Here is a 24,411-nt window from a genome sequence, read left to right on the forward strand (position 1 = left end):
TCCGTGAAAATATAATGCCATGTGAAAGTGACGCTTTGCAAGAATGTCACCATGCAAATGTAATGTTGTGCAAAAGTTTTGACGTGTAAAAATGTTGCCGTTCTAAAGTGATGGCTGTGAAAAAGTCTCTCCTTGTGCAAAAGTGACGCCGAGCAAAAGTGTCCCCTTGTGCTAAAGTGACGTTCCTGCAAAATAGTTGCTGTGCAAAAGTGTCACCTCATGCAAAAGTGACAACGTGCAAAAGTGTCCCCTTGTGCTTAAGTGACGCTCATGAAAAAGTGTTACCACGTGCAAAAGTGACCCTTCGTGCTAAAGTATCTTTGTGCAAAAGTGACGCTTGTGCAAAAGTGACCGTTCCCATTTAAAAGATAGGGCGGATATTTCTAATTTTCTGCTTAGGGGTGCTAATGAAAGTGATCTTGTAAAACCTTGGTCTACTTGTTTCTAACAGGGTTGCCACTTTACCTGGAAAAACCTTGAAAAACCTGTAATTTGAGAAATTTTGAGAAAAAACTGGAATTTTCACATGTTCAGTAGTAAAATTTCGATTTGACTCAAAAAATCTATCATATAAATAAAAAAAATTTGTCATCTTCAAAAATTTTTTTAATAAAAAACATATTCACAGTAGCTTTACAGTAGCTTTTCAATGTTTTTGTATTATTTAACACATTTTCTTACCTTGAACTTATCTTTAAACTGAAATTCGGCCTAAAAATGTGTACTTTTAAAAACCTAGAAGAAATTTGGAAAACCTGGAAAAATTTTTGAAAAAACAAGTGGCAACCCTGTTCCAAGAGTTTGTTGAACAGTAAAATTGTAGTATTTTTTTAAGTACAGCATTTGTTAGTAGAAAGGTATGAATAACGTTATAAAGTTGAGTAAGTTAAAAAAACACTAACTTATTTGTTTTAGATTTTTATATCTTGATACAAAATTTTTATTAATAATGGTAAAGTTTTCTGAAGCAGTTGTCAAAAATCTTGAAGTTCATGATGTGAGATTTCCAACTTCGTTAGAGTTGCATGGCTCTGATGCTATGGTAAGCTACTGAACTTGTGTTATTTTTTTATGTAAAAAAGTTGTTTAATTAGAGAAAAACTCTGGTTCCTAAATTATCAGTGTTAATTTTTTTTTTCTAAAATAAAAAATCATTACTGAATTTACATATTTTCAACTTGAAATACATAAAAACAACTATTAAAGTTTGTTATTTGTAAAACGAAAGTTGTATCTCTGTGCTATGAATATCACAACTTTAGAGAATATACAAAATGGAACATATTGACATTGCTATAAAAAATCAATCAATATGTGCCATTAATAGCATAGACTATAAAGAATCATCATAAGTTTATATAAATAAAGTACTTTTCAAATAAGTAATCAGAATTTTTAATTTTGGAATTTGAAATGTCTGAACTTGATTTAAAAAAAAATCTATATAAGCATCTAAATAAGTGGGCATGTTATAAGCTTATAAATATTTAATATTTTTTGGATTGACTGTTGTCATAATGTTTCTATTCAACTTTTGTTTCAGTACTAAATACTTTTTATATAAAACATATATTTTTGATATTTCTTACAATTGTTTCAATGATATAGCACCAATCTTCAAAGCAAAAAAAGTTAAATTATTGAGCAAAATATTACAAAACTTAACAAAGATAAATATTATGATGTTTCAAAATGTTTGTTAGTTGTGTTTACTGAACTTTAAAAAAGTTCACTGAACATGTACAAGTCTTTTAAGTTATAGATTTTGAATTGTTTTTAATAAATGTTTTTATAATGTAAACATGATTATTGCTTGCTCAACTATTCTCTTTTACATTTTTTAACTTCATGTTTCTCTAAACTGTACAAGTTTTGTAATTTTCTTTTCTTGTTTTGATTCTGCAAAGTATTTCCTATTTCAAATTGTATTAAATTGTTAGTACTTTTTTAGCGTAACATTTAAATGTAGATGTTGGAACCATAAAAAAAACCTTCAACAACAGACAACATAAGTATAGTACAGAACTTTCATTTTTATCTGGGATTAAGATACTAACAATGACAGATTTACCTTATTCTTTTAAAATTAAAATGTTAGAATGAAGGTAGTCTGCCTCTTTTAATTTTGAAAACTGGACAGTTTTTGAAAATTAAACCGTTTTTTGTTTTTATTTATTCTAATTAATTTATGGTCCATAAGCAAGTGACAAATCATTTATTTTTGGAAACACTATATCATGAACATCCTCTTTTTCTACTTACCTGGCACAATTAGAAGGGTCACCAACATAGTGCAGGAAGTCATAAAACTCATGGTTTGATATATTTCCATAACTACTATGCAAAACATGAGAATTATTGTACCTGTTTTTAAAATATTAATTGCGACATTGGATTCTACTGTAATAAACAGTTTTATATATGCTAGGTTGATCATAATATCTGCTGTTTCTGCTATAAAATGTATTGGACATAAGCTTATGTTCCTGGAAAGGGACGAGTTTTGGTTTCTGCAGAAAGGTTTTGAGTATCTAAAGTCTTTCTAGTTTTGGGACGCAGTTGTCTATAGCCTTGGTGGCTAGATGACTAATACCTTTCATTTTGTCTTATTTTGTTAAAAGTTTTGCTGTCACCAGCAGCAAATTAAGTCTGCATCTTTTTGTTATAAATAAACTTTTGATCCATTCTAACCGCTAATGAATCCTCAACACTTCTGGTAAATCCAAATACAGGTTAATGCTTTAATTTGTTAGCTTTTTTTAATGCTGCAACACTTATAATAGTCTAAATGCCAAATGCCTTTCTTAGGTCTGTTTTATCTTGTACCTTCTATCAATAAGTCCTTTTTTTAAATAGCCGTAGATCCTTTATTTAAAAGGTTGCTTTTTGGTTTACCTTTGTGCTTGCATAGGAAATGCAGTCTATGTAGAAAATACTTTTATTGTAACTGTTATGCAACATTTTAGTTTTCTGTGTTGCTTTTATTAGTTCATCACATGGTTTGTGCTTCATCTCAAGTATCAGTTTGTAATACAGGGAACACATCTGCTTTCTCTCTTTGTATAGTTCCTGTCATTAGGAGTAGACTTCTTTGCAGTCTGTTATGTCCAAAGGTATTTTCAATCAGTACTGTTAGAGTTTTTTTTTTCTTATACCAGCCCATTAATTCTAAAGCGCATTTTGATGTGAATCCAACAACTCACAACATATGAATATTTACCACAAATATCTAACATAAGGCAAGGTAAAAAACAATTTATTTTCCACTTCCTACAGGACAATTGTATTCCTCTTAAAAGCTACTTTCATCACTTATTTCATTATTTAGAAGGTACTTGTACTCTATTACAGTTCCCGCATTGACCACTAGATATTACACTTCTAAATTAAGTATTTTTATTTCAGTTCTGGGTCTGACTTAACAACAATAGGATGTTACTCCATGTTCTAAGTTTACTACTAAATTATTCACAGTGATTTGTGGATGTTCCCTGTTGACTTTCGGATTCCACACATTAAACATTGAATTTTCTTTATTGACTGTCAGATCTTCTGCAATATAAATCACTTGATCTTTAATTGCAGTTAGTGATTTCATCATTTGAGCTACACAGTTTTCATATTTTGGAAATGTTTGCAAATCTTTAGAAAGCTTACTCAAGTAGCTGAGCTCCTGCATGTTAAAAGCTTTCATTTGACCTAAAATTTAAGCTTCAATGTTGGTTGAACTTCCGGTTTTCCCTCTGGTCAAATTAGCAAAAGTGCGTTTGTAACACCTATATGAATAGATTAGCTGTACCAGTGATTGTTGTCTTTGGTTATACTAAAACTTTTAAATTTTATGCACTACATCAATTAGCAAAATAATCCTATACAAACCTGATAAACCATTTTGTATAAGTAAATTAAAGTAATCTGTGACTTTATTTTAAAACAAAAATTTTATCTTAATGTTAAAAATATGTTCGTACGATACCAGGGTCTTTTAAATAGATAAAGTTTCTTAAAAAACATATCTCTTGATTTTATTTTCAAGTCCTAAATTATTTGTTTTAATTTTAGTTGGAACCCTGCTATAGACTGATTTTTTTTTGAACTTAACTTTCTTTAAATTTTTAAAAGGACCTTTAAGACAAAAAAACTACCTACTTGATTATTTTTGTAGCTATAGACTTCAAACTTTTAGGAAGTGTTCCTTGCTAAATAAAGAACTAAGTCTAAAAATAAGATTAAAGATTTAGATATTCATTTCTGACAAGATTTTATAAAGATTAGACTGTGAAATTTATTTTCAAAAATTGTAGGAAATAAAGTAAAGTTTTAGTGAAACAGCCTTTTTTTCTTTTTTACAAACCTAAAGAGCTCTCTAACTTTGATAGCTTATAACTTAAAAGTTATTTTAATTAAAAATACAGTAATAATTGAATGGTAGTTGAGTTATTTATGTAAAAAAAAAGACCAATCTTTTTATACTCTCTAAAATCATTTAATATAAACAAACTAAATATTAACAAAATACCGTTTTTTATAACTCTGTTATTATACTTAAATTTAGTAAAAGGAAATATATTAAATCATAAACTTATTTTGTTAACATTTTATGTTATAGAATTAAATTATACTAGTTATCAAAATAATTATTAATTAATAGATATTAATTTTTGAAAATTGTTTCAAGTTATTTATTACGAATATCATACTAAAAAGCTAAATTTTTATTGTAAGGATTAACAAAAGGGTTGAACATGCCAATTCGATCATCAGACTACAAGTTTCGGTAGACTGAGACCGGTTTCGTCCTTATTAGGACTCATCAGTCAGTCACAACCAAAAAACTTGTAGTCGTCAATCTACAAACGGTTTATCATGCTTTCGCACGAAGCAACCATTTGCTGGCAATGATTAGTGACGTCAGCATTGTCTTTGCCGTGCAACGTTTAAAACATTGTCCACTAGGCAAGACATCTGGTACGCTCGTTTTAGTACAATCAACAAAATCGGCGAAAGTCTGCAGAACAAGTCCGGACTTTCGTTTGCCGTGAGACAAGCTCAAATTTAACAAAAGGGTTGATCATGCCAATTCAATCATCAGACCACAAGTTTCGGTAGACTGAGACCGGTTTCGTCCTTATTAGGACTCATCAGTCAGTCACAACCGAAAAACTTCTACCGAAACTTGTGGTCTGATGATCGAATTGGCATGATCAACCCTTTTGTTAAATTTGAGCTTGTCTCACGGCAAACGAAAGTCCGGACTTGTTCTGCAGACTTTCGCCGATTTTGTTGATTGTAAGGATTAAATGTAGAAACTAATAAATGTAGTTAAATGTTCAATTTAAGTTTTGCTCTTTAAACTAAAAAGTTATTGAACTTTAGGTATTAATTAATGTTAAATGTTTTATAAGTTTTAAAATTTAAGTAGTTTACGTCCAATTTCTTCGTTTAATTTACCACAACTTTATTAAAAAGGTTTTAACTAAAAATTATCAAAGCTTAAGATTGAGGCGTAACTAACATTATATACTTAAAAACAAAACTTTAAATTTTAGCACAAAGATCCTGATTACTCTGCTGTGTACACTACTATTACAACTAATCTAGACAAAAACTCTGTTGGTTATGGCATTGCATTTTCGTTAGGAAGAGGAAGTGAAATAAGTAAGATTTTTTATATTAGCATTTTTAGCACGTAAAAGTTGTTACGTTGTTTAAGTTTAAGCATGTAAACTTTTAAACACTTTTTGAAATCAAATAAAGTTGAGCTTTTAAACTAAGAAGTTATAAAATTTTATTATTATGGTATTTTTATGTCTTTAAAATTTGCACATTCCACTAATATTTATTTATAACTAGTCTGGTCTATAAGAGTTATCTTAGTAATGTAGTAAATAGATTATAGAACAACTGCTTTGAAATTTTTCTTACCCTTGATTGAAAATTTACATGCACAAAAGTATTTATTTTATCAGGGTTGCCAAAAACCTGGAATCCTGAAAAGACCTGGAATTTGATAAATTAGGCAAAAACTAAGTGAAAAAACCTGGAATTTAAAAAAATTTCTACATATAAAAAGAAAAAAAAAATGATCATGTGCGAATAATCTATCATATAAAATATTTTATTTGTTTCGTTTAAAATTTTATTTATTAAAAAAAATTTATAGTAGCATTACAGCAGGGTTGCCACATGGTCAGGAAAAGTCAGAAAAAAAAAAAAAAAAAATACAAAAGTCAGGAAAAGTCGGGAAATTTTTCTCAGCTTGATCTGTGGCAACCATGTTACAGTATCTTTTCAAGATTTGTATACTATTCAAAACTTTTTTTAACTTAAATTTATTTATATTCTTAAAATAAACAAAAAAATTAAAAAGCCTTGAAAAAAATTAAAAAACCTTTGGTAACCCTGTTTTAAGCACTGTTGTTTAAAATAAATGTAGAACAACTTATTAGTTCTACCAATATTAGAATATTAAAAAGTAAGCATATCATATTATTTTTTACCCTTTGTTTTTTGTTATTTACAGTGGTTAAAGCTGTAGAGGCAATTAAGCCAATTGTTATGGGAAGAAATATTTCATCTATTTTCAACAAGTTTGGAGAGTTTTGGACTGAAGTTGTACAAGATGGACAACTTCGATGGGTTTGTCAAGTTTTTTGTTTAACTTAAACTATTTTTAGTTTAGCTTGATGTAAAGTTTATTTAGCATCACCATTCCTGCTTAACTAGAAAAAATTGAAAGCATTTATTTGTAAACTTTTGTAGACTGTGAAGATTAACTCCGTGTAGAGTTAAGTGAATTTAATAACAATTTAAATATCTGAAACAAAACAAGTATAGACATATAAACTAAAATGAGCTAAAGCTTAATAATTCTACATACTGTATTTATAGTATTACAAATACAAGATTGCTGTTATTCTTAGATTGAAAATTTCAACATCTACCATGGAGTTATTTGTTCTGATTAATTTATTATAAACAAAATTACTAAGTTTAAATTACTAAGTTACATATAGGTTAATTGATTTTTATAAAATTAAATTAGGAAAGAGTTTTGTTTATTTAAATCTAAGCTATAAACTAGATGTTTATTTAGAAAAATAAATACTTTCTTAGTTTACTGTTTGTTTAACAAATACCTTTATTTTTAAATAATAACCAAGACCAGAAAAAAAATGCTTTCAAAGTTGTTTTTTTGCTATTTAATGTGTACAATTTAGAAAAACACTAATAAATTTAAAAAGATTCAAAGTTTATCAATGTTATTTAAAATTACTTCATTTAAGCTTGGTCCAGAGAAAGGCGCATCCCATATGGCAACTGCTAGTGTTTTCAATGCTTTGTGGGACTTGTGGGCTAGAATTGAACAAAAAGTAAGTTAATAACGACTAATTTTATTGATAGCTATAGTTTTCGTAGATTCTTTTAAATAATAAATTTGTTTCATAATTTTATAAGTATTTTTTTTAAATTGCTGCTTATACATAGTTTAATATTCCAGCTCATATTTTACTATTACTTTTTCTCTTAAGCAAAATTAAATAATAGTTTGTTCTACTAAGTTTTAGTGATAACTCTGCACAGAAAAAGTAGATTTGTTGATATGCATATGCCTAAATAAAACTTTTGTGAACAACTATACAGAAATGCCACTCCTAGAAAAACCTGGAATTTGATAAATTTTGAAAAAAAAACTTGGAATATTGAACAATTATTACTAAAAAGACTTAAAAAAACTTGTAATTTAAACAATTTTTATACATGAACTAGAAAAATTTCGATTTGACATAAAAAATTTATCATATAGATGAAATGTTTTTGTTATAATCAATTTTTTTTTTCAATCAAAGAAAACATTAAAAGTAATTTTACGATATCTTTTCAAAATTGTTATACTATTTAACATAGTTTTTTACCCTAAATTTAATTTACTAAAAATAGACCCAAAAACGTGTACTTTCATAATCCTGGAGGAAATTTTGAAAACCTGATGAAAATTTTCCAAAATCCAGTGGCAACCCTGACTACATCTTTAAAGATTTAAAAAATAAATGCTTATATTGAAGTATAAAATAAAAATTCTGTAACCTTAAATAATCTTTTAAAAAATAGTTAATACTACAAATAAAAACCTATCAAGCCAAGAAAACCACTTAAGACTATTAAAAAAATTGAAGAATGTTAATAAAGGGGAAGTTGACTGTCTCATTTTTGTTCGAAATTTTAATGCAACATAAACGAATCAAATTAATTTTTTTAAATTACAATTTTAGTTAGTTATGTTTTTTCAACTTGCGTAACTTTTAAGTCTACTTTTCTTAGCCATTGATGATTTAAAATATATTTTTAAAAGTTATTTACTTGTTTTTATCAATAGTTTATAATCAATACTTTGTTTTGTAAAGTTATGTAAACAAAACTTTTTGTAAATGCTTCAAAGTTGTATATGTTTACATAATTTATTTAAGTTAAGTGAAAATATTTTTTTTAAGTTTGGTTGACAAATTTACTGTTTTAAATGATTTTTTACAACCGTTTTATTAGAAGTACTGTGATAATAATTAATTTAGTTTATTATTTATTTATTTTTTACAAACGCATTAAAGTATGAATCGGGGTATGCTATTTAAGTTTGTATTAAAATTTCATAGTTATTTTGAATTCACAATTGTTTTAAACACTGACTTTTGATGAAAATAAGTAGTTCATACATATTAAAGTTGAAATAAATATCATTAGTTTACTTTTAGTAATACTATTTTATTAACTATATGTTATTAAATGTGCATAAATTCAAGAATTGTTCAATAGGTTACTTTATAGAAAATTGTTTGTACTTCCAATACTGTTTGTTTACAATTATTTCTGACTCCGTACCTTTTTTAGTCTCTCTGTATCATATAGCTGCTAGTTAAGGGCTAAGGAGGATCCAACAATTTCTTTATAAAAATTAACATTGGATCTTATTTGAAAGCCAAGAGAATATATTATAAGATACTTATTATAGAACAAAAAATATCTTATAAACTTTTGAGATATAAGCAGTTAAAAAAAACCGATAAAATCTTAGGAAATCAAACAATTATATTTATTTTCTTTTTGTTAAATAAAATCTAAATTGATACAAAATAGGTCTAGGTTAATTAAAACTAAGTTGAAAAATAATAAATAGGGCATTAAAAATAAAAATAAGAAACTCAAAATATAATAATTTGAAATGATGTGCACCAAAGCAAAACTATGTACAGAAACTTGTTTATTTAATCTAATTATCTTAGATTGAGGTGATCGAATGTTAAATGGTTGATTTTAGAATAGATATGGGTTGGAATTTAACTGGGTAGGAACTAATTAAACAGAAATTAATGATTATTGGCAAAAATTCAGATAGGAATTGAATTGATTAGAAAAAATCATTTTCTAATTGATCAAGTGGATAATGAGTGCAGATTGGAATTAGGAAGTTACCATTAAATAGATCATATGTTTTCTTTTTTCTTTACTTTTTAGCTTTTTGAAACTCTTTCTTTGCACAGTAGTAGTTGATTTAAGTTTTTAGATTTTTTAGTAAAGATGCATGCAATAGATTTTTACACAAATAAAGGTATATTTTATATACTTTTATTATAACTTGTCTGTTTATAGTTTTTTTAAAGCTATGTTGTTTTCATAAAAAGTCTTAACTTTAATCTTGTTTTTATTTATATTTTATAACTTATAATCTATATAGCTGTTTTAATTTATTTGTCACTACATTTTCATAGACAAATAATAAAGTTTTATTGACAATAATCATAGTAAAGTAGTATATATTACTAATAAAAGATATTGTTTCGATCGAAATAAATAAAATTGACCCTTTTTTTCTAAAAACTATATATGCTATTTCTAGCCCGTATGGAAGCTTCTTGCAGACATGCAGCCAGAACAAATCGTTGATCTTGTTGATTTTACGTACATGTAAGTAAATAAAAATATAAGTGTTTTACCTTATTTTACTCAAAAAACCGCTTTATTACCCTGTTCTGTTTGATAGTTTACTGGAACTCAGTATATATTTCTAATACCTAGTTTTCAAAAGTTTATTCAACGATTGTTACTCAGTTGAAACAGTTTCACCTAAAATGAGCTTAAAAGATTTAAGTAACAATAAAAATTGTTAAAACTTTCTTTTTTTAACAATAAAAATTGTTAAAACTTTCTTTTTTAAAGCTGTGAAGACTCTTTTACGTGAAACAATTTCAACTGAGTAAAATCGTTGAATAAATTTCCAATATTTAAGCTCTTTAGTTTTGAGGACTTTAGTTTATACAGTTTTTAAACTTATGTGATACTTAACTTGCTAAAAAAATCATAAAAGTTTGACTTTAACTTTTTTTAGTTGCCAGTCAAAAATTATAACTGTTTAGCAACTTTAAAATTATATAAATTTACAAAACAGTTCAGATGCATTAACGAAAAACGAAGCGCTTGCCATTCTTAAAGCTAACAAACCATCACAAAATGAAAGAGGTAGTTTTTAAAAGAACTGAAATTTAAATTTTATTTTAAAACTTTAAAATAAGATTATTTGTCTTAACTAAAAAATATTGCTCTATATACTGGAATGTAAAAAGATTATTTAAATTATAATATTAGTGCAAATTAAATATTTTATTTAAAACCAGATTTCGCCGGAAAAAAAATTCAGGACCTTGTCAAGTATAATAAATTAGTAAGCAGTAATATACAAATTATAAAATACTATCTCTATTTTATAGAAAAAAACTTAATATCCAATGGCTATCCAGCATACACAACATCTACAGCTTGGCTTGGCTACACTGATCAAATACTTGTAGAAGTAAAGTGGTTTTTGAAATATTTTATAGTTAAATTTTTTTTTAGTTGAAGAAGGATATAACTTAGTTTTTTAAACTTTTATTAAGTTTGAAAAATTTTCAGAAATGTCGAAAAGCCTTAAAAGAAGGATGGACTAGGTATGTTTCATTATTGATGATAAATATAAGTTAATATTCATGACATACTTTTTTATAGTTTCAAAATGAAAGTAGGGGCCGATTTACAAGATGACATCAGACGTGCTACTGTTATAAGAAATGAAATTGGTTTTAAGAACAAATTGGTTTGCTAAAACTTTGTTTGTGTGACTTAAAATCTTATGTGTTTTTCAAATAGACTTTATATTTTTGATTAGTAGTCAGGGTTGCCACTTTACCTGGAAACCTGGAAAAACATTGAAAAACCTGGAATTTGACAATTTAGGCAAAAAAACCTGGAATTTGAGAAATTTTGAAAAAAAAACCTGAAAAAACCTTGAACTTCGAACAAAAATCACTAAAAAAACCTGGAAAAACCTGGAATTTTAACAATTTTCACACATTTAGTAGTAAAATTTCGATTTGACTCAAAAAATCTATTATATAAATAAAAATTTTTTGTTATCATCAATTTTTTTTATTTAAAAATATATTTAAAGTAGCTTTACAGTATCTTTTCAATGTTTTTATACTATTTAACACAGTTTCTTACCTTTAACTAAACTCTAAACTACAAATAGACCCAAAAACGTGTAATTTAAAAAACATGGAAGAAATTTGGAAAACCTGGAAAATTTTTTGAAAAAACAAGTGGCAACCCTGAGTATTTTATATAGATTTCTAATGGGATTCTTAGACTTTTTAATAATTACCTTAAGTCAAAAAGTCTATTGTAGTATACAAAAAATTGAAAAAAAAAAAAAAAAAAAAACAGTGGATTTCGATTAGACTAAAAAATTTATGTTTGCATAAGTCTAATTAAGTTTATTCTTTTTAAAAATGTGGTTGTTTATTAATGTAGATTAAAACTGTTTAGAAGAAAAAGAGAAACAAAGAAATGTTAAGAATAACGCAATTGTTTCTAGGATTTTTAAAGTTGTGGACAGCAGAATTTTTTCATATTTTTTCAATGCACAGTAGACTGTTTTTGAATTGTTATGAGCTTATTAAAGATATTTTTGTTTGTGCTAGTAGTATAAATACATAAGAATACATTAAGTTTGTTATAAAATTAAGAAAACAGTTTCATAAAATAAGTTTCTGCAAAAAGCGTAGAATTACGATTGTATTAAGGGCATAGGGGGGTTCGACACTTTTTTTTACTAAAAATAACATTGGATCTTATATTAAAGCTTAAAGTACAAACTACAAGCCAGTTTTTATAGAATTAAAAAATCTTATTTAATTTTTGAGATATTGTAATTTTTATGTAAATTTTCCGATACAAACGTATAGACTGCAAATTTTTGGGGTCAATTTTCTCAGAAATTTTAAAAATCACTGAAAAAATATCTTCTCTTTCATTTAATGAGCTAGAGACCTCAAATGTTTCAGGAAACGTTCCTTTTATAGTTTAAAAAGACTTAGACTGTTGGAATTTTAAAATTATTAAAAAATAAAATTTTTAGAGTAAAAAAACAAAAAAATAGTTGGTTTTATTTTTAATAAATATCTTATTTTTCATAATTAAAAAAATGCTGCATTTAATGTTTTTAAAATTTGAAAATACATTTTCTTTAAAAATTTAAAGAAGATTGCTTAAAAAATGAATGAGTAGATATATTTTTAATGAAATGGTCTTTTTTCGCGTTTTTAGTTTGTGCCTTTTATTAGGAACCTAATGATGTCACCGACTTTGATCGCTCATATCTCAAAAAATACTTTGAACATTTTCAAGCGGTTAAAAATTTCTGATAGCTCAGATAAAACTCTATACAATAAGATCAACTTGTAAAAATCAAGGTGGACCCCCCTATGCCCTTAATAAGCTTAATTTTTGGTAGCTTTTATAAATCAGTAACAACGTGCGGTGTTTTTGTTAGTGCGGAATGTTTTTGATGTCAAAAAAATATTTTATTTGAAATTTTTTATTTTTAGCTAAATTAGCATTTTTTTGTTACTACAATTAATTTTTTTTTATAAAAATTTTTTGTTTATATAATACACAAAGCTAAAAACCATAACTTGATCTGAAAAAATTTGAGAAAAATTAAAGGCAATCTTGAAAAACTAAATAAAGTTTATTTTAAAATCGTTTAAAAGATTTGAAAATTACATTCTATTAATTCTAATAAAGGTAATCCATGTGTTTTTGTATTGGTTGCAGTAAGAATAATACTTTTAAAATGCATCAACTAAAATTTAAAAAGTTAATATTAAGAGTAAATATATTGTTTTTTAACATACTCAAAATAAAGGTTGTTGAAGATAACTTTATAAAAGAAATTAAAAATTTCTTCTAAATTAACTAATTTAGATTATAAATTTGTGAATTTTTCAACTTCTCTAGTTATTACTTTTATCTAATTTTTTTTTTTGATAATAATACTATTACACTAGCCACAATGGAACTTGAAAGAAAGCGTAATTTTATAAAACTAGAATTAAGTACTAGTGTTGCGTTTTAATTTTGAACTTAAACTGTTGTAAGTATAGAAACTGTAACAGTTTTCAGTAAAAGATTTTTCGTGCAAAATACTGTGCACAGGTGCGCATCATGAAAATTACTGCAATAACTTATGTATTTCTGAAAATATTTGAAAAATATCGTATTTTAAACGCTTACCACAGTTTGGAAAAAAATTAAGGATTAAAGTTATACAACAACTTAAAACAATGTTTTAAAAGTGAATTTTAATAGTAAATCAAAATATAAATGAAAAAGCATAAAGTATATTTATCAGATGATGGATGCTAATGGCAGATGGGATGTTGATACTGCTATTGATTGGATGAAAAAACTTACCCAGTTCAAACCGACATGGATTGAGGAGCCGACTCATCCTGATGATGTGCTCGGACATGCAAAAATTGCAAAAGTTAGTTGTTTATCTAAAAAAAAAAATATACAGCATATTATAATTAAGTTTAAAGTTATTTTCTTACTTAACTTTTTTAGGATTCAAACAATTCTTCACTTCGAAAAACTCCATTAATTTTTTAAAATTTTGTGATCTTTTTTATTTAAGTAAGGTTTTTTAGAATGTAAAGAAAAATATTTTAATTTTATTTAATTTATTAGTTTGTACTTATCAGTTTCGATTCCGGATTGAAAATTAAGCTTTTATACTTTTGGTAATGATTTATTAAGAAACCTTAATTAAAACTAAATAATGAAATTTATTTTATTTTTTTCATTGCCTCGCAAACTATGTCAATAGACTCATTTCGGTCAACAACAAAACCATTTTTTGAAAATAAAGTAAAGGTTTAGAAGTTATATGAAAATTTATGTCATTTTGATTCTTAGAAACTTAATATTGGTTGAAACCAGGGACGTAGCTAGCTCGAAAAAGTTACGAATCTGCAAAAATAAAATCAAGAATAACGTGTGATGACGTCATAACGGTGTAATGTTAGGCTTATTCGAAAAAGTACAAAAAAGTTATTTATTTCTAAGAACGCTAAAATTAAAAGATATTACGTAACAATGGATAAGTTTTGTTGTTTTTTGAAGACACTTTTTTATATGGCAGATTTGAATGATAGGGCTTGAGTTGACATTATCTGTATTGAAAGTAACATGTTAAGGCTTCAGAGAACTGCTATCTTGTAAATACTGTTTATCTCTCTTTATTATCTTTAATTGAAGTTTACATTTCTAATTTGTTTAATAATAAAATTTAGTAAAAATTAGTTGTTTAAAATATACTAGTGATTTATTTAGTATATTAGTGGTAGTTTAAGTTATCTGTATTTATATATAATTGTTTAAAATTGTTAGATCCTGTTAAATGTTCATATTATTATTAGTATTTGTTATTGTTATTGATTCCATATATTTATATTCCCTATGTTGATATGCATATTTGATATTCTGATATTCTAATATTGCCTCATATTGTAAGTAACAGTATTTTAAGATGATCTCAAGTTACTCAGAGGCAGTATCTGTTCCGTTGTGGCTGCCAGGCCCCGCAAACGGACAACGGGAATAGAGTAGTTTTAACTACCTTTAATTTTATAAGAAAGTGTGCAGTTTTGTTAAAAGTTTAAAAATAAATTGAATGTTGAAGTATAATGAATAACTGAATATAAGGCAATTTGTACTGCTCTTTTGACCCCCTATAATTCTTTATGTGTTGAAACTTTCATGAACCTATAAAACCTTTCATTTAAAATAAAAATACTAATTAAGAATTTAACTTTAAAAGTATTACTGAGAGGCCTAAAATATATAACTTTGAAAACAGTTTCCGCAGTTCAGAAATCATTTGCAAAAATTGTTGCTTTTATTAGATAAAAATCATAAATTTTAGGAGTTGAATAAAAACAAAAGAGATATAAAATAAAAAAGTTCACAACATTACATAAAATTCAGATGTACAATTACTTTATTTTGTCCATAAAGAAAGGAAGAGTACACGTTTTTGTAAATGTTATTACTAGCTTTGGTAGCATAAAGATTTAAGCTGTAAAACATTTTCTTACTAAAAAAAATTGCTAAATAAAAGCTGTAAAAAAGAATCAAACTTTTTTTTTACAAAAAAAAACTTGTTAAATAAAACAACTTAGCTAAACAACCACAAACTTTGAATATTAAACATCAATATTTTTCAGATATATAAAACAAATTATACAGTAATCTTCCTTTATTCTACCAACATATGTTTCTGTGTGTCAACGAATCAACACACTTCAACTGGGTTGTTAATAGGAAAGATGAGTTATCTTTCCTATTAACAACCCAGTTGAAGTGTGTTGATTCGTTGACACACAGAAACATATGTTGGTAGAATAAAGGAAGATTACTGTATAATTTGTTTTTATTTATATTCCAGTGAAGTTACTTTACTAGGATCTTTTATTAGCAAACAATTAAAACTATATTTTGAACAGTTATTTTTCAGATACAATGTAAAACATATAAATAAATTCAAACATAATGATTTTTAAACATAAATGTATTATTTTTTTTACACTTGTTATCAGTTAAAAATACAACTATACATTTGTTAAAATAAATAGTATTAACTTATTCTTTTTAATCTTAGATAAAAGATATATAAAACTTGTTTTAAAACAACAGATACAATACATATTCTTGTTACGTTTAAAGAAAAGATAAAATACATAAATCTTCATATTGTAAACAACAATGCTTGTAAAAAAATAAAATTTAGAGTAATATTTAAAAACAAGTTGAACCAAACTTTATATTTTACATAGTTGTCTAAAAACATCATTCAAAGAGCTTTTTCTTGAACTACTTATCTGGAACTTTTTGCAACAAACTGAACTTCAGATTGATTGAATTTGTTAAAAGCTTTGAGTGTCAATGGTACCAAGTGGGTGGTTTTACTTTCAAATTATATTTGCATAATTTTAACCTTGAAAAAAATTAACTTTTAAATTTAGTTTTAAAAATCTGTAAAACAACTAAATTTGTTAAAATCCACACATAGTGTACAAAGTTTACAGTAGTAATACAAATAAAACATAAAAACTATTTTTCAAAATGTAAAGCTTAGTAGAAAAAACAAATGTACTAATTTAATTTTTTGTGATTTTGTAAACTACTTAAAACTTGTTTTTATAAAAATGAAAAAAAAGAGGTAATGAAAAACCTAGAAAGTTAGGAATAAAACCAAAAACTCTGAAAAAATCTTTATATAATAAAACACTATGCATAGAAAACAAACTCATTGTAAACAAATTATATAAAAATACAAGTAAAATAGGTATTAACAACAGCTCTACCCAATGACCAACAGCAATTCCAGGATTTTTTGTTGAATTTTTTGTGTGGCAACAATGTACAATTTAAATATTTCAACTTTGCTAAAAAATGCAATAATAACTTTAACAAAGGTAAGCATTTATAAAATCTTTAAAACAAGTTTTAATTAAAAAATTAAGATCTAAAATACAAGAAAAAACTATAATTTGTTTATATTAATCTTGAAAAAAAACTTTAACTAACCTAAGCATTTATAAAATCTTTAAAACAAGTTTTAATTAAAAAATTAAGTTCTAAAATATAAAAAATAAACTATAATTTGTTTATGTTATACTTGAAAAAATATTATACTATTGAGTTTTTCAGTTTGTCTTCTTGTTGCCAGCTATTTGTCTTATTGTGTTATTTTTTCTGATTTAATAGATTCTAATCTTCTTGATAAAACTTCAGGAAATGATATTGTCATCACTGTTTCAAAAGTTTTTCATTTTCGTATATTTGTCAGCCACAGAGATTTAATCTTAAAACATTCAACTCAGAGAGTCAATTTGATTTCAAACAAAAGTTAATTCTTCATGTTAGTTTATTTTGAGGTTCATCTACTTTAAAATTCATCTTGTTATATATCTTCTATCTGTATTTGCTCTTTTGTAACACTAAATAATTAATATTGTTAAATTCTTTCAAAAAATTTCTAAATTTCAAAAAATGTTAAGTTCTTTTTGACGCACCACAACCATTTCAATAGTGCAAGATCCTCTCTCACACTTACTTTTTTTATTTTCTCACATCATTTAAACCAAATCTACAGCTTTCAAATGAATTTTTTTACAATAGTTTGCTATTTAACAACATAAAGCTAAACTAACCTATTTGTATACAATTTAGATGTATTCAATTTGTTCAATCTTTATGACACTAATAGTGCTAGAGAGTACAGTTAATGTAAAATTTATCTATCAGGAGTGCAAAAGTAAGTATAAACGAATACTTAAAGCTAAATAAACAAGGTCTTAAAAGCTGAATAATCGAAAGAAAAGCGAGTTTTTTTGCACAAATGTTTACGTTTCTGTAGATTCGCACAAATGTACCAAGCTACGTGCCTGGTTGAAACTAATTAGTTCTAGTTCGAGATTTTACGTTAATGAAAAATTTTAATTGAATCTGCTGGTATGTAATCGTATCCGAGTTTTAAGTTGTAGCTAAATAAAAGTATTCTAATAAATAGTAATTTGATAAATGGTTAAAGGTTAGCATTTTAAAGCAGTAAACTTTACTAATGTCAAAGTTACATTATGTTTTTTTATTTAATGCTGTCACATTACATTAGCCAAGGGGTCAGCAAACTGCGGCTTACGGGCCAATTGCAGCCCGTAAACTATAAATCCTGGCCAATGATGTATTTTTAGCTAAAAACATTCTTTACAAAAAGAATTAAAAAGCTGGTTGAAACTTACAATTTAGCTCTTAGTTTGACAATAAGAAACTACTAGTACTATAGTATTGGTTATTTTATTAAGATATTTTTTAAATTACGCACTTCAACTATTTTAACTGCGACCCTCAAAAAACTTTTTTCTATACAGTCCGCCACGCAACCAGATTTTTCTAAAAAAACTTACTTATGAAAAGTTGCCGTCCCTGCATTAGTCTGAGATGTTAATAATTTAATTCAATATTTTCAATTCACTAAGCTATTATCAGGGTCAAATGTTTATGTAATTTTTCATGATTTTATGTATACCATAACTTAATAAAAATCTTATTAGCCATTCAAACGTTTTAGAATATAATTGTGTTCTAAATATTTCAGGTTGTAAAGGATTTATCCTATATACTTTTTGTTTGATTTATCTAGTTGATTTGTTTAATTTTTGTCTAACTATATAGTGTAATGTCTATAGAAAATTTAAGTAAAATTAAACTATAATTTTTTTTTATTTTTTAGTTTGAACGGTTTTTCATAGGCAATGAATGAGTTTGACATTGGGGTAGCAACAGGAGAGTGTGCTGCTAATAGAGTGATTTTTAAACAACTTCTTCAAGCTAAAGCTATCAAGTTTCTTCAAATTGATTCAGCGAGAGTCGGTTCAATTAACGAAAATATTGCAATTTTGCTTCTTGCGAAAAAATTCAATGGTATATCCAGCTTTTATATTTATTTAGAATTCACGTAGTAAAATATATTTTCAAAAAGTTTGGTAAAGCTGACGCAACATACCAAGTTTGTGATGTGGTATTCTAATCTTTGGAAGTTTAATAATTTTTAGTATGAAAACAGTTATAAAATAAAAAATATATACACACTTTCGAGAAAAATTAAAATTCAAAACATGTTTTTTGTTCATTCAATACATTGCTTTCAATACATTTGCCTTTGTAGTTGATTTAACTTGAAAATACTTAATCTAAGGTCTGAAATCAGATTAAATATTTAGATTTAGAAGTTAAAAATATGGGTATTAAAGTATATAACTTCATTATTTCTGCAATACTTGCTTTTTGACAACTGATTTTAACTTATAGACAGTTAAAAAACTAAAAAAAAGAATTTAATGTTATTAGGAATATCAGAAGTAAAGTTAGTATAGAAAAAGACACAAGTTGTGCTTTTTTAATTTTTGTTTGAAAAATATCAATGAAATTTTAGTTGTCTACTTTTAATACTAAAAAAAGCTTAAAATAAAACATACAAACTAAACGCATTGTAATTTTTTAATTTAAAAATGAATAGTTTGTTTCATTACCTAAACTTAATTAATCATTTAAAGAACTTTAATAAGTTAAGATTTTTTTTGGCCACAAAATTAGTTACAATTATAAAGTTTTCATACATACGTTATAAAACAAAATTATGTTTAGTTTTTTAAACAGTTGCAGTTTGTCCTCACGCAGGGGGTGTTGGTTTATGTGAAATGGTTCAACACATCATTATGTTCGATTATCTATGCGTAAGTGCAACCCATCAAGACAGGTAAAATTATTTAGTTCATTATACTTTTAATTGTAGATTTTTTTAATGCCTTATTTTATCTGTGCATGAGTTTTTGTAAAAAGAATATACTTTAGAATTAACTAAGTAATGATTTTTATTTTGTAGGTTCTCTTTTGTTAGCAACAATTAAAGTTATTAAGTTTTTTTTAAGTGTAATAACACATCCTGAAAGTCGATGAAGCAAGTTATAGTTTGCTGAAAGAAACTAGATGTTGTTATTTAAATCATGAAAAGGGAAAGCTGAATGTTTAACCTAAAATTATTTGTTTTCATACATAAGTTAATCCATAGTTTTTTATGACGTAGGCGTTAGCTTTTGTTAATGATTATTGTAATCATTTACTATTTGGCCCGGGCAAAAAAAAAACCAACAAAATGTAATTTTTAATATAAATTTTATCAGTATATTTATTTTAATTATTTAATGAAGTAACAATATTAAAAGACACCAACTAGGGTTTAATTTATTTTTACCTATCATTAAGTAGTTATATTATTAAGAAACTGATTTACAGATACATACAATAAATCAGTGGTAACAACTGAGGAAAAAAAAAGTTTCTAGAAAAGTTAAATATAAATAAAATAAAGCAGACTTGCAATCAATAATTGTGACTATTAAAAATTACTTACTTATTAGTAATATTAACTAATTGAAAAAATTTTTTTTTCAGAATATTTGTTCCTAATTTTGAATGATGACACTTTTTTACTGCGCTTAAATTACAGAATACTTTATTTTTTAATGATTTGAGATTGAAGAATATTACTTTATAAATGTAAACATTATAAATGTATAAAGTTATAAAGTTACAAACTTTTAGAAATACGTAATTATAAAACTAATAAGATAATTGATTTCGTTGTTGTTTTATCTGCTTTTTATTGTTTATTAAATTTAAAGTAAAAATATTTTTGCTGTGTTTAAGCTTAACCTGCCAAAATATTATTTGTTGAATTTCTGCTAGCTGCTGCTAATTGTTCCGTTTGCAAACAAGTTTGCACCATTCACTATTTAATGAACACTTACTTATTTAATTATATTTAAAAGATTTTAATTTTATTGAAAATGTTTTTACATACTACATTTTTTATTCAAAACTAATTGAAGTATTTTATTAAAGCATTATTTTTTTTTATTTTTTTATATATTAGTTTGTTGGTTTACAGCCTAAACACAAATGAAATAAAAATATTCAAAAAATGGCTATTTATAACTATTTGATACTATGCAAATTTTTAATGTTATGTACTTAAAGCTCAGTTCGTGATCTATAAATATAAATAGGAAAAAAAATGTGTTTAAAAGTTTGTATTTTTAATTGACCAGTACTGTTTCAACTAAGCAAATAATTAAACAACCACCTGTTTAAAAAACTCCTTTTGAAAAAAATCTAAGTTGAAATATTTTAAAACGTTTTTAGAGTTAATTTTATAAAATATAATCTTATGTAGTAACTATTATTACATGCTATTCTTTTTATACATGTTTTTTACAAGTTGATCTTATTTTATAGAGTTTTTTCTAGGCTTCAAGATGCTTTTTATCGTTTTAAAAAATTCGAATTTTTTTTGAGATATGACCAGTCAAAGTCGGGCCGCATGATAGGTTCCTTATGGGAAAGGAAAACTAAAACAGCAAAAAAAGACCATTTTATTTAAAATCTATCTCCTCCTACATTTTTCAAGCAATCTTCTTCGAACTTTCACAATCTAATCTTATACAATAACCAAAAACGTTACTTTGGAATTTAAAAAAAGATTTAAAAAATTTTTATTGAAAAAAAAACACTTTTTTTTTAATTTTTGTGATAAAATTTTTATTTTTTTAAATTACTAAAATTCTAAAGTAACGTTTTTTTCTTTTTATCATAAGGAACGTTTCCTGAAAACTTAAAGAAGATTGCTTGAAAAATGAAGGAGGAGATAGATTTTTAGTGAACTTTAAAATTTCCGAGAAAATTTACCCCAAAAAAATTGCGGTCCATACGTTTATATAGGAAAATTTTTACAAAAAATTAAGTATCTCAAAAGTTAAATGATATTTTTGAATTCTATAAAAACTAGCTTGTAGTTTGTACTCAAAGCTTTCATATAAAAGCCTAAGTTAATTTTTGTAAAAATAAATGTTGGACCCCCTATGGCCTTAATGTAGGTAATATAGTACCAAAATTCTCTAGATACGCACTGCCGGTTGGGGACGCACTTTGCGCTGTGTTCAAAGTGCCTACTCATTTGGCAGGTTACTATATTTATATGTACATCATTTTATTATGCAAAAGTATGTACTATCATAAACTTATAAGAACATTTTTTCGAAATATAGTTACGATTAACACTAATGTAAATTGTTTTTCAGGGTATGTGAATTTGTGGATCACTTACATGAGCATTTTACAGAGCCGTGCGTTATTAGAAATGCGTGTTATGTAGCCCCACAAGTAAGTTATTTCTGAAGGTTTAAAGTTCATATTTTTTATCAATTATGCTTACTATAAATTAAGTATATAAAATGCTCACAAACAAATTTGTATATATACTTGACTATAATAAAAGTAAAAACAATATCTTTATAATAAACTACTTATAAACCGCTATAAAAGTTATTAAACAATAATCCGTATCGTACAAGTATAAAATAATTAAACAACATGATTACTTTTTTCTAGCGTATAGTTAATCTAATAATTTTTTTTAGCAAAGACATGTCATTTTTGATACTACTAGTAGTAACCTTGTACGAAAATGATTTTTATCAGAAGTATTAAATTAAAAATATAAGAAAATAATCAAAAGGAGTTACTATAAAACTCTTAATTAGTTACTGCGTGTAACTTAAACTAATTTGTTTTTATTCATAATTCATTTTAACCTCATTCATTTTTTTTTTGAATTCAAATGATTAATGTAATAATTACTTTGAATTACGTAAGTTTTTATCTAAAAACTAAGTAAAAGTTATTGAAATGTTCTACTTGTTTCTATAAAAGTTTTAGTAAGTTGTATTTAATAATTGATCTTATACACAAAAAAGTATACTACCAATTATTAAAAAAAAAAATTTGTAAATTAGATTGATTAAAAAAAACTATAAATGATAGTATTGTATTTAAAAATCCACAGATAGTCTAAGAAATCTATAATTTTTTGCTTAATCATAGTAAATTAGCAGAATTAAAAAAAAACAAAGTTTTATTCTTAAAATAATAATATTTTTAATGATAGTTTGTTTTGTTTATATAATTAGTTTCGAAAAACATCAACAACTATAAAATTAAAACTTAAATGATTGTAAATAATACTAGTTGCCCGCTTGTGGTTGGAATCTTCCGTTTCCAACAAAACAGTACACAAAGCAACACAGTAAACATGGCAAAAATGATAACTAAGATAAAAATACTTCTAATAATAAAAGTGAAAAATAATAAAACACTTTTAATAAATAAAAATAAATATTTTATTAATAGCAATAATTACTATTAAAAATATAAGGAAATAAGTGTACTGTTACTCCTTAGGCCTCTTAAGTCTCCTTAAGAGTTTTATTTTTAGTTCCCTCACGCATTTTCAACAAGAGAATATTAATAAGTGCGATCATCAGTTAGCCTTCAAGTTCATTAACTACAATTACATTTGACTACATTTAAGCTTTTCAGTTCGCGTTTGGTTGTAGATAGTCTTTGTAACGCAGTCGTTGGCGACCAACATTACGTTTGTATACAAAAAAGTTCTGAATAGCAAAGTCTTATGAATGTACTCTTCACACAAACTCAGAACGTGACTAAGCCATTCAAACCTGTGCTGACTTGGAATGTTCTACATAGTGGTGAGACCCAGTATTTATTTTGTGCTAACATTTTGTTGCCATTTAATTTTGTGAAAACGACGGAAGCATTGTTGGTGGAAGCATTGTTAGTCATGTTCTCATGCGCGTTTGTCAGGTTTCGCTGCAGCACAGTCGGTTACTGTTTAAACAGTGGCAGGATGCACAGCCAACATTGTGCGGATATATAGCTTCGGATATCTAGTTTTTCTATATAGTCGAAAGAAAGTGTCTGAAGTTTCACCAATGCGACAACTAGTCTTAGTGTCCAGTCCATTAATATTTTAAACAATATCGCGATTTTAAGAGCCAAGTAATACATAAAATCTTATCAATAGAATAATTTTTTATATGTCAATAAATATAGTTTGATCATTTAAAAATTGTTTTTAATGAATGCATGTATGCTATCTTTAACTAGATGAATGTTTAAAAATATATAAATTTGTATTTAAAGTGTTAAAATTTTTAAAATTTTTATTAAAAAAAAACATAGATTTAAGTTTTATTTTTTGTAGAATCCTGGGTACAGCACTGAAATAATAAAAGAATCGGTAACTGATCACATATATCCTGAAGGTAAGGTTTGGCAGCAACTAGCTAAATCGGGGAAAGTAAACATATTATAATTTTAAGTTTTTATTTTATGTATCCTCATCATTTATCCAATTAAGTTTAAGTAAATCATTTGCTTTTAAATTTTATAAAAAATATCTATTTTTAGTTATAAAATTTAAACAGCATATTTTCATTATCGTACATGATTATTTTATACAGTATATATTATCATTCTTTTCATGTTATTTATTAATATGCATCTATAACGCCTTTATAAGCAATAATTTTCATACAATCAATGTTAACTGTTTACTGT

At 25.6% G+C, this 24,411-nt stretch overlaps 1 protein-coding gene across 3 annotated transcripts; it reads left to right on the forward strand.

The window, feature by feature from the left end:
* Positions 1-920: 920 nt before the first annotated feature.
* On the forward strand, positions 921-24,379 carry LOC145835048 (mitochondrial enolase superfamily member 1-like). Of its 3 annotated transcripts, none has more exons than XM_082942583.1 (14): positions 921-1,042; positions 5,550-5,658; positions 6,524-6,639; positions 7,287-7,373; positions 9,893-9,960; positions 10,442-10,512; positions 10,761-10,843; positions 10,945-10,979; positions 11,038-11,125; positions 13,724-13,858; positions 18,687-18,858; positions 19,594-19,693; positions 22,074-22,155; positions 24,056-24,379. In XM_082942583.1, exons 1-14 carry the CDS (start codon positions 950-952, stop codon positions 24,164-24,166), a joined length of 1,350 nt encoding a protein of 449 aa, XP_082798709.1. In that variant the 5' UTR covers positions 921-949; the 3' UTR covers positions 24,167-24,379. The 3 variants fall into 3 exon arrangements, with proteins under 3 accessions (XP_082798709.1, XP_082798710.1, XP_082798712.1); XM_082942584.1 differs by lacking the exon at positions 24,056-24,379 and adding an exon at positions 23,363-23,662; XM_082942586.1 differs by lacking the exon at positions 24,056-24,379 and adding an exon at positions 23,371-23,471.
* The last annotated feature ends 32 nt before the right edge of the window (positions 24,380-24,411 follow it).

This window comes from Thalia democratica, chromosome 4 (assembly GCF_965202585.1).
Source record: "Thalia democratica chromosome 4, ktThaDemo2.hap1.1, whole genome shotgun sequence".
NCBI lineage: Eukaryota > Metazoa > Chordata > Thaliacea > Salpida > Salpidae > Thalia > Thalia democratica.